We start from the raw sequence: 11,616 nt of genomic DNA, 5'->3' as shown, positions 1-11,616 counted from the left end.
TCAAAGTTATGTTCTTTTTTATATATATATAATTTCATTTTTTTATTTTTGGCTGCATTGGGTCTTTGTTGCTGTGCGTGGGCTTTCTCTAGTTGCGGCGAGCAGGGGCTACTCTTCCTTACGGTGCACGTGCTTCTCATTGCAGTGGCTTCTCTAGTTGCAGAGCATGGGCTTTAGGCACGTGGGCTTCAGCAGTTGTGGCACACAGGCTTAGTTGCTCCGCGGCATGTGGGATCTTCCCGGACCAGGGCTCAAACCCATGTCCCCTGCACTGACAGGCAGATTCTTAACCACTGCACCACCAGGAAAGTCACAAAGATACGTTCTTTTTTAAAGAATGGGGTATGGGGGTATATGGGCGTGTGGGGGAGAAGGAATTCATTATAACTATTTTTACCACAGAGTTTTTAGAAATACGCTTGGAAGCTTTTCTTAACAGTTCCAAAATTTTAATAGATGCAATGTACAATAGATAGTAAGAGAGAGGGAAGACACAGAGAAGGAGTATAGACAGCGGCAGAGAGGGTGTAGACAGATTCAGAGTAGAGACAGAGACAAAGAGAGAACAGACAGAGGCAAAATGTAGATGGGACAGATTGTAGACAGGCAGAGACGGATGGACAGGGGCAGAAAGCGTGGCTGTATGGCATTCACCACTCCCAAAACCAGAAGGAGCCCCCTACCTACTATTTAGAAGGTGGAGATCTCAAACCTCAGAAGGTCCTGACACTCCCCACTCTGGGTGCCAGCCTTCCCCGTTTCCATTTCTGTCTCTCCATTTTGAACTTACGATGTCACCCACTCTTCTGTGACAGGGTCCTTCCCTGCCCCACTCCCCTCCAGGGCCCACCCCTGCATCTTGGGGCGGAAACTTGTCCTTTTCTCTAAGTCTTGCCCCCTATCCATAACTGCCTCTACATCTCCCTCCCCAGCCTGAGCGATACCCCCACCCTTCCCTTCCCTGTTAATAACCTTGGGCCCGCCATTCATTCACTCATCAAACATTTATAAGCAGTTCCCATGTGCTGGGCCCCTGCTCAGCAATGCCGGGGAACCCCTGACCTAGGCCCTGCCTTCCCCCGCCCCCATCTATTTAGGAGGGGTGGGGGATGGGAGGGCCATGTAAGCAGTGATAACAGCGTGCTCTGAGTTTGATGGGGGAACATAAGACACTGTCAGCCTCAGACAAGATACCTAACCCGGCCTAGACTAGAGAATGCGACAGGCCTGAGTCTCCGGTGTGACACCCCGACCACCCAAAGCCCCGCCCTCAGCACAGAGCCGGGCTCAGAGAAGACGTGGTTCCGCAGCCTAAGGGATTTCTGGCAACGCCCCTTCTCAGACCCAACCCATTAGCCTCTACCTGATCTGCCCCCGCCCCATCACTGATCTAGGCCACGCCCTTCTCAGCCCCTCCCGTACTTCATTCACTCCACCAGGCCTCAAGCCCCACCGCCCGGGAGGCTAACCTCACATGATCTCGTTGGCCAGAGAGCGTCACTTCACCGCCCTCCTTCAGTGTCATTGGCTCTCTAGGTGTCAATCTTCTTTATAGAGGCCCAAGAGTTACCAGGGCCGAGGTTTGAGGGGCAGATAATAATGGCCGTCCCAGGAAGTCTCGTTATTGGGCAAAAAGCCCGGCTCTGGGCGGGGCTTAGAGCCAAACGCTGGCCTGCCTCTGTCTGGGGGTTCCTCAGGGACGCAGCCTTCCCTCAGAGACACACCCCCTCTCTCCTTCCTATTGGTCCTTCCAAGTGTTGATCAACAGGATTCCACATTCCGATAGGCAAAACACCCCGTCCTTCACTGCTTCCCTAATTTCAATTCGCTTCTCTCCTTAAAGGCGGCAACCTTCTGGCCGTAGCCAGGGCCCTCGCCCTCCTTACGGAGTGACCATGGATTGGCCAGACACCCCGTCACTCCTGGCCAGTGGGCGGAGCCATAGCGCCTGGGGGCGGTGAATTGGCTGACTGGGCCTCGGGGGCGGGGCAGCGGCTCCTGTCAGCGGGTGAAATGGCAGCGACAGAGCCGGCGGCGGCCGCGGTCCCGGGGGGCGGCTGAGGGGGCCGGGCCGGGCTGCGGGGCGAGCGACGCGGCGGGGCCCGGGACGGCGGCGCGGCCCGGGACGGCGAGGCTCGGCATGGCTATGGCAGCGCGCTCTTCGCAGGTAGGTAGGCGGTGCGAGCCGGGCCTCCCGGGCGCCTTCTCAGGCCCGCGACTCCGCGCTGCGGCCCACGGGGGCCGGGCAAGACTGGGACTCGGGCCCCCTCGCCCCGGACCCCGCGCCGGGAGCCCTCGGCACTCCCAGCACGGACCCTGGCCGTCAGCCTCGGGCCCTGGCCCCTGCCCATCCTCGTTCCGACGCTTCCCGACCCCTCAGGGCCCCTCCCACGACTCCTCCGGGCGCCCTCCGCCCCCACGCCGTCCCCTCCCCGGGAGGGCCCCTCAGGCCCGTGACCCCCGCTCACCCTCTTTACTGACCCTCAGGACCCCTTCCCGGACCCTTCAGGGCTCCCCCAGTCCCCACCCCGCAGACCCGGCCCCTACGAGCGCCCCCGCAAGCCCAGGACCTCCGCCCTCTCTCTGTCCCGATCCCTCAAGACCCCTTTCATCTGTAGACCCCTTGCCACACCATCCCTCCCCTCACTTCACATCCTATCTCTGGGCCCAGACCTGCCCCCGCCCCCAAGGATACCCGTCTTAGAGCCATACCCCTCCCTTCTGACCGCACAGGACCCCTCCCCAGCCTCTGTAAATCCGGATTCCTGCCCGCAGGCCTCACCTCGGCCTGCTGGGCCATCTCCCACCCCCAGCAGCCCCATGCCCAAGGGCACCCCTGAAAGCCACTCCTCAGGGTCATCATCGCACACACTCCCTGATCCTGACCCGTCTTGATCCCTACTTCCTGAAAATCCACCCTCACCTCATGCTCAGGACCTCCCAACAGATGTTCTGAACCCCACTCCTCACCTAAGGGACACCCACCTCTGTGAGGGCCCCACTCACATGCACACACACACACACATCTGGGAGGCAACAGAGCAAAACCCATGAACCCCCAACAACTCATACTGATAGACACCCTGGGCCCCTCACACACATTCAGGAGCCCTTCACACACACACGGACAGACACTTGGATCCCCAGCACACGCAGAAAAACTTAAGACCTCCAACACAGGGCCAGGCAGTTGGGACCTGCCCCCGTCAACGCGCGCGCACGCACACACACACACACACACACGGCTCCTCAGCACTTTGGCACCCCTCTTTGGAATTCACCTGCCCAGGTCCTCCTGGAGGACCCCGCAGCTCCCAGCTCAGGCAGAGACTCAGAGACATGAGCTACCTGCCCGGCCCCAGGCAGCCAGCCTTCCCATCCACACCAGCCTCCCTGAGCCTGTGCCCCTATTGGGGCCCTGGAGGTGGCGGGGTGACCCAGAATCTCCCAGCACCCCTTGGACACCTGCCCCAGGCCTCTTCCCCTTTATTCATCTCCCTCGCTTTACCCTTCTTCAAAGGGAAGGATGCTCCCTCTCTCGCCTACACCAGTCTCCCCAAAAGAACCACTGGCTGCCCCCTGATTTCTGCCACCCCTGGCAGAGGGGTAGGGGTACCGCCTGCTCCTGGCCCTGGTCCTGAAGCCTGACCAGACTGGTAGGACCAGCATCCTGACCCCACCACGCCCGCTGGCCTCAGATGGCAGGAGCAGCCCCTGACAGCCCCGAGAACTCTTTCACCCACGACCAGCATGTCATGCCAAAATGAAACAGCTTCCTTCGATCCTGGCATTTGAGACCCAGTGGGGCTGGGTTTGGGCCTGCCAGAAGCAGACAGCTCTTTGTTAAGGAATATTTTCAGAAGGGAAAAATGTGCTGAAGAGGCTCGGGTGGAACACGAGTGAGGAGTCGGCTTGGTTTTTTTCCCCTCAGCCGGGCTGGGATGGATCTGGGGGACCCATGTCATCGTGTCTTTCCAGGTGTACTGGCTCTTCCCGCCCTACAGCCCACATCCTCGGGTCCAACCTGTGTGTTCCCTTGGGCTTCTGTGGTCGACTGCAGGTGGTTTGGTTTGACTGCAGGTTGGGATGAGGCAAGTCAAAGAGGAGGGCAGATCACAGAACTGGCGAGACAGGGCAGCCAGGACCGCAGGGACTGCGAAGGAGCCCCAGGTCCTGCCTGAGGGGAATCCAGATCAGGCCGGCGCTGCCTGTCTGACATAAGCACGCCTGGAAAGCCCCAGAGGAGCAAGCCCAGGCTTCCTTGTGGATATTTACCAGCGGATTCTGGATAGCTCTGGGGAAAAGCGCATCTAGCCTTGGGGCCTCGACTTACCCATCTAGAAAATGGGGAGAGAAATCCCGAAACCAGGACTTTGTACTGCAGGGGAGCCAGAGGGGTTAGGATGTGGCCCTGAATGTCCCCTGGGCACCAGGTGGAAGGGGTCAGTGGGGTCCAGGAGGGCAGTCACCCACCTGTGGGTGGTGGCAGAGTCACTGGGCATCCTGGGCCCCTGGTTGGAATTAGCTGATGCCTCAGTGGATAATGACTGTCTTTCCATGGCTGAGCCAGTTTACATCAGGGCTAAGAGACAGTTGGTTGTGGGATTTGTGGCCCCACAGGGACCTCCCGGGGGGCAGAGGGCAGTCAGGTGCCTGCTTGCTGGCAGTGCCCACACCCCACGTAGACCTCTGACGCAGGGCGGGGAGAGGTTTGTTCTGCCCACGTGCTGAAGGGAGGACTGAACGAGGAGACTTCTGAAGGTCACGAGGCACACAGGAAACAAACTCCACGGCCTCCCCAGGGGGGACTTTGTGCAGATGCAGTGGGCTCAGAAGCCTCCCCGGGATAGACTGTGGACTCCTTAGGAAAACACGGGAAGGTTCCCGGGAAGGGCTGGTGAAAGACATCAGTGCCCTTTACCCTAGACTGGGGGGCGGGGGCCGGGTCTTTGTGCATGTGCTTTTGATGGGTGCAGGGGGAACGGAGGATTGTGCTCTAGTTTCCTCTTGCAGAATATGGGTGCTGGTTATTCCGGATGAGGCCTCCACCACGTACTGGGAATCGAGTCAGGGGCTGGGGTGTGAAGGAGCGTCAGGGGTGGCTCCTGCCCTGCATCTAAAGACCCTCTCCACGTCAGCAGGCAAGAGCTGAAACCAGGAACGCACACTGATCAGGCCGTGCTGCGCACCAGGCCCTGTATCAAGCCCCATTGATATACTATCTCATTTAATCCCCCCAAACCACCCGGAGGAACCAGCATTCCAGCCCGTGCCCGTACCATCCCATCCTGTGTGGAAGCAGGAGACAGATTAACGGACAGCATGCTGTGGAGCAGAGAAAAGGGCCCGGTGTATCCCCGGGGCATCAGGGAAGGTGGAGCAGAGATGATATACGAGTTGGGAGAGGAGCTCTCTGGGCAGGCATGGCACGGAGGGGTGTTCCAGGCAGCCTAAGTGCTTGGAAGAGGCCCAGGCGGCAGGAGCAAGCATGGTGCACGCAGGGGAGCGTGCCTTGTTTGGTGGGTTTCATCCTATAGGCCTTTGTGTCCCAAATGCCATCCAAGGGGCACACACCATGGGACACTCCCTGGTCAAAGGGACCAGTATTTGAGGGCTTCCCTGGTGGCGCAGTGGTTGAGAGTCCGCCTGCCGATGTAGGGGACACGGGTTCGTGCCCCGGTCCAGGAGGATCCCACATGCCACGGAGCGGCTGGGCCTGTGAGCCATGGCCGCTGAGCCTGCGCGTTTGGAGCCTGTGCTCCGCAACGGGAGCGGCCACGACAGTGAGAGGCCCGGGTACCGCAAAAAAAAAAGAGACCAGTATTTGGAATTGAACTTGGAAAGGCAGCAAACCACCCCACCCCACCCCTCCCCGCCCAGGGACGTCTGCTGCACACATGTTCTAGAAGCCAAACAGAGGGCAAGAGGGAGGTTACTTAGGAGAACTAACAACTCACCGGGGCTGGGGAAGAGATTGATCCCTTCCAGGGAAATTTCAAGAGCCCCACTGGCACTTTTCTTTGATTTCTCAGCGCACCGTGATGTGTTTGTGAGATTGTTCTTTGTTGTTGTTGTTGTTTTTTATCTTTTGGCCACGCCACGCGGCCTGTGGGATCTTAGTTCCCCAACCGAGGACGGAACCCGTGCCCCCTGCATTGGAAGCATGGAGTCTTAACCACTGGATCGCCAGGGAAGTCCCTGTGAGATTGTTTCATTGAGGGCTATCTCCCAGCCCAAGAGTCCCACGAGGGCAGGGCACGTCTCTGTCTATTCATGGTTGAGTCCTAGGCGAGAACAGGGCACATAGCAGATGCTCAGTAGACACTTGGTTGATTTTAGGAGCTGACAGCCCTCCCTACTCACCCACTTCTGAAAGAGGGCCTGGATCTCTTCTGTAGAAAGAGGTCAGATCCATCTGCTTGGAGAGCCCCCAAAGGCAGGGCCGACCCACCTCACCCTGGGCCCTGGCCCAGCCAGCCTTTGCAGCAGGAAAGATACCATCTTGGCTTTGAAGAGCCGAGATCCTTTACAAGATGCCACTTCTCTTATCCACCTGTCCCTGGAAGGCTTATGAGGGCTTTAAATTGTTTCCTTTGTCATTCTCAGGGATACTGAAATATAGAGAAATCAGGGATTTGCCAGGAAGGAACCTGTGATGGTGGCAGAAAGTAGCTGCTGACATGCAAGGTAGTAAACTTTTTTTTTAGGTCAGAAGGGATTCCACAGGTCCTAGGTCAGAAGGGATTCCACAGGTCCTAAGGGATTCCACAGGTCCTTCCACAGCTGATTTTAGCCTGAAGGTACTTGCTGCTGCTGCTGTTACTACCAATAACAATGATTTTAGTTTTATTGCGTTTAATATTTAAACAGGGCCGCCACATAAGGGGTGGGCCTGCTGAGGAGGGGAAGTTTGTTTATTCAGTCCACAAATACCAGATGCCTAATGGTACACTAGACTCTGGGGATCCACTAGTGGGCTAGCCAGCCCCTGCCCTCATGGAACTTTCTACCCAGGGGGAGATAAATATCATGGGCCAGCTCCTGAACTAAGTACTTGACAGGCTTTAGCTCATCTACTCCTCCCAACAAAACCTGTGAGGTCGGTACTATCATCAGCCCTGTTTTCAGATGAGGAAACTGAGACAAAGCACATTGTACCCAGATCAGAAAGATAGAAAAGTAGGTGAGGAGGGATTTGAACCCAGGCTGCTGGCCCTGAAGTCCTCCCGGGAGGCCAAGAGATCTGGGATCATTTATCCACACATACAGCCATGGAGGAAGGTACCTGGATGTGGAAACATCACAAGTGGCACGGAGGAGCGGCTAGAACTGGGGACAAGAGGAGGGCCGGCAGTGACTGCTGAATTCCAGCAGTCGTTCTTGTTACCTGAGGGGCAGCTCGCCCATCAAATGCCCACCCCATGGCCAAGGAAAAGACCCGGAGACGTCAGGCCGTCTCCCCAGGAGTCGGGGTGGTCTGAGCGGCCCAGCTGATAGTCTGTCTGGGCAGATGGGGTCACGTGGCATCTTTCAAGGCTTCAGATTTAGAAATGACTCTGGGTCCCCATAATCATTAGAGGTAGAGGATCAGAAGCTGGGCTGGTAGGGGGTGGGGTATGGAGGCGGGGTAGGTAGGAAAGCAAAATTAAAGGAGTCTTGGGGTCGTCTGCCTGCCTCTGAAAGATGGCACACACACACTCACTCACTCTCCCTGTTGAAAAAGAGTAAGTCATTTACTGAGCGCTCACTGCATTCGGTGTTTTACATAGGTTGTTTCTAAAGTCATTGAATGCAGAGTGACAGCTCAGCTGATCAACTTGGGGCAAAGGCTCTGGAGTCAGAAATCCAAGTGCAGGGAATTCCCTGATGGTCCAGTGATTAGGACTCTGCACTTTCACTGCTGAGGGCGCGGGTTCAGTCCCTGGTCGGGGAACTAAGATCCCGCAAGCCGCTCAGTGAAAATAAAATGAAATGATTTTTTTAAAATACTTTGGTCAGTACTTAAAGAAAAAAAGAAAGAGAAAAGAAATCCAAATGCAAACCTTTCTTCCTCTACGGCCTCGTCAGGAGACCCAGTGAGCAACTCTCTACTCGCTAGGGTACCTCTCACATGTTATAAAACTGTCCTTTACTTTTCTGTCTACCCTGCTACAGAATCTTTTTTTTTTTAATTTTAAAAATAGACTTTAGTTTTCAAAACAGTTTTAGCTTTACAGAAAAATTGAGAAGATCAGGACTTCCCTGGTGGCGCAGTGGTTAAGAATCTGCCTGCCAGTGTAGGGGACACGGGTTCAAGCCTTGGTCCAGGAAGATCCCACATGCCACAGAGCAACTAAGCCTATGCTCCACAACTACTGAGCCTGCGCTCTAGAGCCTGCGAGGCACAACTACTGAGCCTGCGTGCCAAGAACCTGGTCTCTGCAGCAAGAAAAGCCACCGCAATGAGAAGCCTGCACACCGCCATGAAGGGTAGCCCCCGCTCGCCGCAACTAAAGAAAGCCCACGCGCAGCAATGAAGACCCAATGCAGCCAAAAATAAATAAATAAATAGATGTAATCTCTCATCATTTCTTAAAAAAAAAAAAGAAAAATTGAGAAGATAGTACAAAGCATTTCCACAGACCCCACCCTCACAGACTAACAGCCAGTTTCCCCATATTAGTAACATCATCTGGTAAGTTTGTTATAATTAATGGACCAATATTGATACATTATTATTAACTAAAGTCCATACTTTATGCAGATCTCCTTAGTTTTTCCCTAATTTCCTTTTTCTTTCCCAGGGCCCCTTCCTGGATCCCGTAGGACATTTTGTCAAGTCTCCTGAGGCTCCTCTTATCTGGGACAGTTTTCTTAGGCTTTCCTTGTTTTTGATGACGTTGACAGTTTTGAGGAGGACTAGTCAGGGATTTTCTAAAGTGTCTCCTAATCTGGATTGGTCACATGTTTTTCTCATAGTCTTGGGGAGAAAGGCCCAGAGATGAAGTGCCCTTCTCATGTCAGCGTATCACGTGCACGTGCTCTCAACATGACTTATCACTGATGGTGCTGACCTTGATCACCTGGCTGAGCAGCACAGGGGTTTTTCTCTTCCTTCATCCAGCAGACATTGATTGAGCACCTACTATTGGCCAGATGCTGCATTAGGGGCTTGGAGCAGAAAATTAAGAAGATAGGCCTTTGCCCCCAGAAGGTTCATGACCCAGTAGGGCAGGCAGGTGTGTACGGTAGGAATTGCCATAGAATGTGCCTTGGGCTGGGGTATAGGGGTAGGTATTTTTGGGGAGAGGGGAGAGAAGTGAGCCAGAACCCTGGAGGTGGTCGGGGGCAGGGTGGTTTGCCAGGAAAGAGTTCACTGAAAAAAATCATTTTCCTTCTTTTTGATGGTTGAATACCATTCCATTGTCTGGATGGACCACATTTCATTTATCCATTCATCCATCGACGTCTGGGTTGCTTCCACTTTCTGGCTATTGTGAATCGTGCTGCTGTGAACCATCATGTACAGGTGGGACTTCCCTGCAGGTCCAGTGGTTAAGACTCCATGCTTCCAATGCAGGGCACGCTGGTTCTATCCCTGGTTGAGGAACTAAGATCCCATGTGCCGTGCAGCCCGGCCAGGAAAAGAATTTAAAAAAGAATTGTGTACAGGTTTTCCTGTGAATGTACGTTTTCCATTCTCTCAGGTAGATAACCTAGAAGCGGAATTGCTGGGTCATATTGGCAACTCTTTGTCTACCTTTTTGAGGAACTGCCAGACTGTTTTCCTCTCTACCTCATCTTTTATTCCATGTTTTTCTCTCAATCTGTAATAGAAATCACAGGTGATCATCTCTTGGTCTCTGCCCGCCCCCCACCCCTGTATGCTCTGGGTGTGCAGGGGCTGCTTCTGTCTTTGCCCAGCAGTGTTCAGCCCTCATCATGGTGCCCAGGACCTGACTGGCACTAAGGAAATACCGGTGGGTGGGCAGGCAGGTTCTATTCCTCCAATATTTCTCGACTCTCAGGTTGTACCAGGCTCAGTGCAGGTCGCAGAAGTAGCAGGGACCCAGACAGTCGTGATTCCTACCCCGGTGGTGGATCTGATTGAGCCATTCTGGAGCCAGCTGGCAATCTTGGCTGGTGCTCAGGAGAAAGGAAAAGCTGCGGACGAGGGTGTCACAATCACCGACATGTATCTGGTCATTTAAGTCCTGAAAGTGAACTCACCGAGGGCATGAAGGGATAAGGACCAAAGCAGGGCCTGTGGAGGAAGGGGTGCCAGGCTGGGCCGAGGCAGGAGGAGCCTCAGGACCCTGGCCTCTTGGCAACTAGATGGGAGAGTACTTCAAGAAGGAGGAAGCATGACCGGCAGTGTCCAAACGCCCCTGCGAGGGAGAGGAAAAGGGAGGTGGAGGGTCCCCAGCATCTGGACCTTTCTGCCCCCCAACCCCACCCCCAGCTCACCGGCAGTCTTCTCCCACCCCTCTGGCTTGACTGGGCTTCCGAAGCCATGGGCCACCTTATAAGGGCGTGGCGGGCGGTGGTGCCAGCAGGGACGGCATTAGGTGACCCACTGCCCACTCCGCAGGAGCCAGGAACCCCCTTCGGGTGGCTGCAGTGAAGCAGAAACAAAGGGCATTCAAATGGGGCCGTTGAGAGGCTGGGACCCCAGACCTGGAGGGCCTGTGTGTGGATCTCAGAGGCCAGTGGCCCCTCAGCACTCGAGGGGACCTGGCTTGTCTCTGCGTCTCTGTGCCCATCCAGCAAGGGTAGGGCGGCCGCGTGCCCTGGGAGATGGGGGCTCATTCGCCTCGTTCCACTCCACATCCCTGTCCTTAGAACAGTACCCGGCCCTCAGATGACCCCCAGTAAGCGCCAGGGAAGGAGGGACTGAGGCAGTAAGAGTCTGGGCGCTCTGGAGAAGGGACAGGGCTGCTCACAGAGCTAGGAGGGCAGTGAGCCCATGTCCATCCGTATGTACTCGGTTCCAGGCGTGGCGAGACCTGGTCAGTGCAGGAAGCGTGCGCGTGTGTGTGTACATGTGCACGTATGGTCAAAGGGGTGTGTGGGTGTGAGATAGTGTGTGATTGTGTATCTGAGCGCGTAGGTCTGCGACTGTGTGTGAGTGTATGTCAGAGCGTGTGTGCATGTGCACGCAAGACTGTGTGAGGTGGTTTGTGAGTGTGAATGTATCTGAGTGTGTGGGGTGTAAGGTTGTGGGTAAGTGTGAGTGTGTGAGTGTGAATGTATCTGAGTGTGTGGGATGTGAGGTTGTGGGTAAGTGTGTGTGTGGATGTATCTGAGTGTGTGGGGTGTGAGGTTGTGGGTAAGTGTGAGTGTGTGAGTGTGAAGGAGTATGTGTCTCTGTGCGTGCACCAGGAGGATGGCTTCTGGGGCTGTGCAGCATTTAGAGAGTATGGGGATGAGTCAAGAGAAAGTTCCTGAGGGACCAGAAGGTTCTGCCTCTCAGACTGCAAATTTAAGCCCTGGGTATTGAATACATTTTATTTCTTGTATGAAATACACATTAATTTGTGATAAGTATCTGAGCAAACTCTGCTAGTGGATTGCCCTAGTAGTTTCTTTTAATCGGAAACCCAGAGCTGAACCATTCTCTTGGGCTCTTTGCAGGCC

The 11,616-nt window shown here is 55.1% G+C and overlaps 1 protein-coding gene across 3 annotated transcripts in view; it reads left to right on the top strand.

The window, feature by feature from the left end:
- The first annotated feature begins 2,021 nt into the window (after positions 1–2,021).
- Positions 2,022–11,616, top strand: part of EVI5L (ecotropic viral integration site 5 like) — a 29,955-nt gene continuing 20,360 nt past the window's right edge. For 2 of the 3 annotated variants that reach the window (XM_079917553.1, XM_079917552.1), the window contains exons 1-2: positions 2,022–2,167; positions 9,107–9,218. In XM_079917553.1, the coding sequence (XP_079773679.1) occupies positions 2,141–2,167; positions 9,107–9,218 (139 nt within the window). In that variant the 5' untranslated portion in view covers positions 2,022–2,140. The remainder of the gene's footprint in view (positions 2,168–9,106; positions 9,219–11,616) is intronic. The other variant, XM_079917554.1, reaches the window with a different exon arrangement.

This window comes from Stenella coeruleoalba (genome assembly GCF_951394435.1).
Source record: "Stenella coeruleoalba genome assembly, chromosome: 3".
In the NCBI taxonomy this organism is placed as follows: Eukaryota; Metazoa; Chordata; class Mammalia; order Artiodactyla; family Delphinidae; genus Stenella; species Stenella coeruleoalba.
The sequence above is the reverse complement of the archived record's forward strand: the minus strand, read 5'-3'. Positions and strand labels throughout refer to the sequence as shown.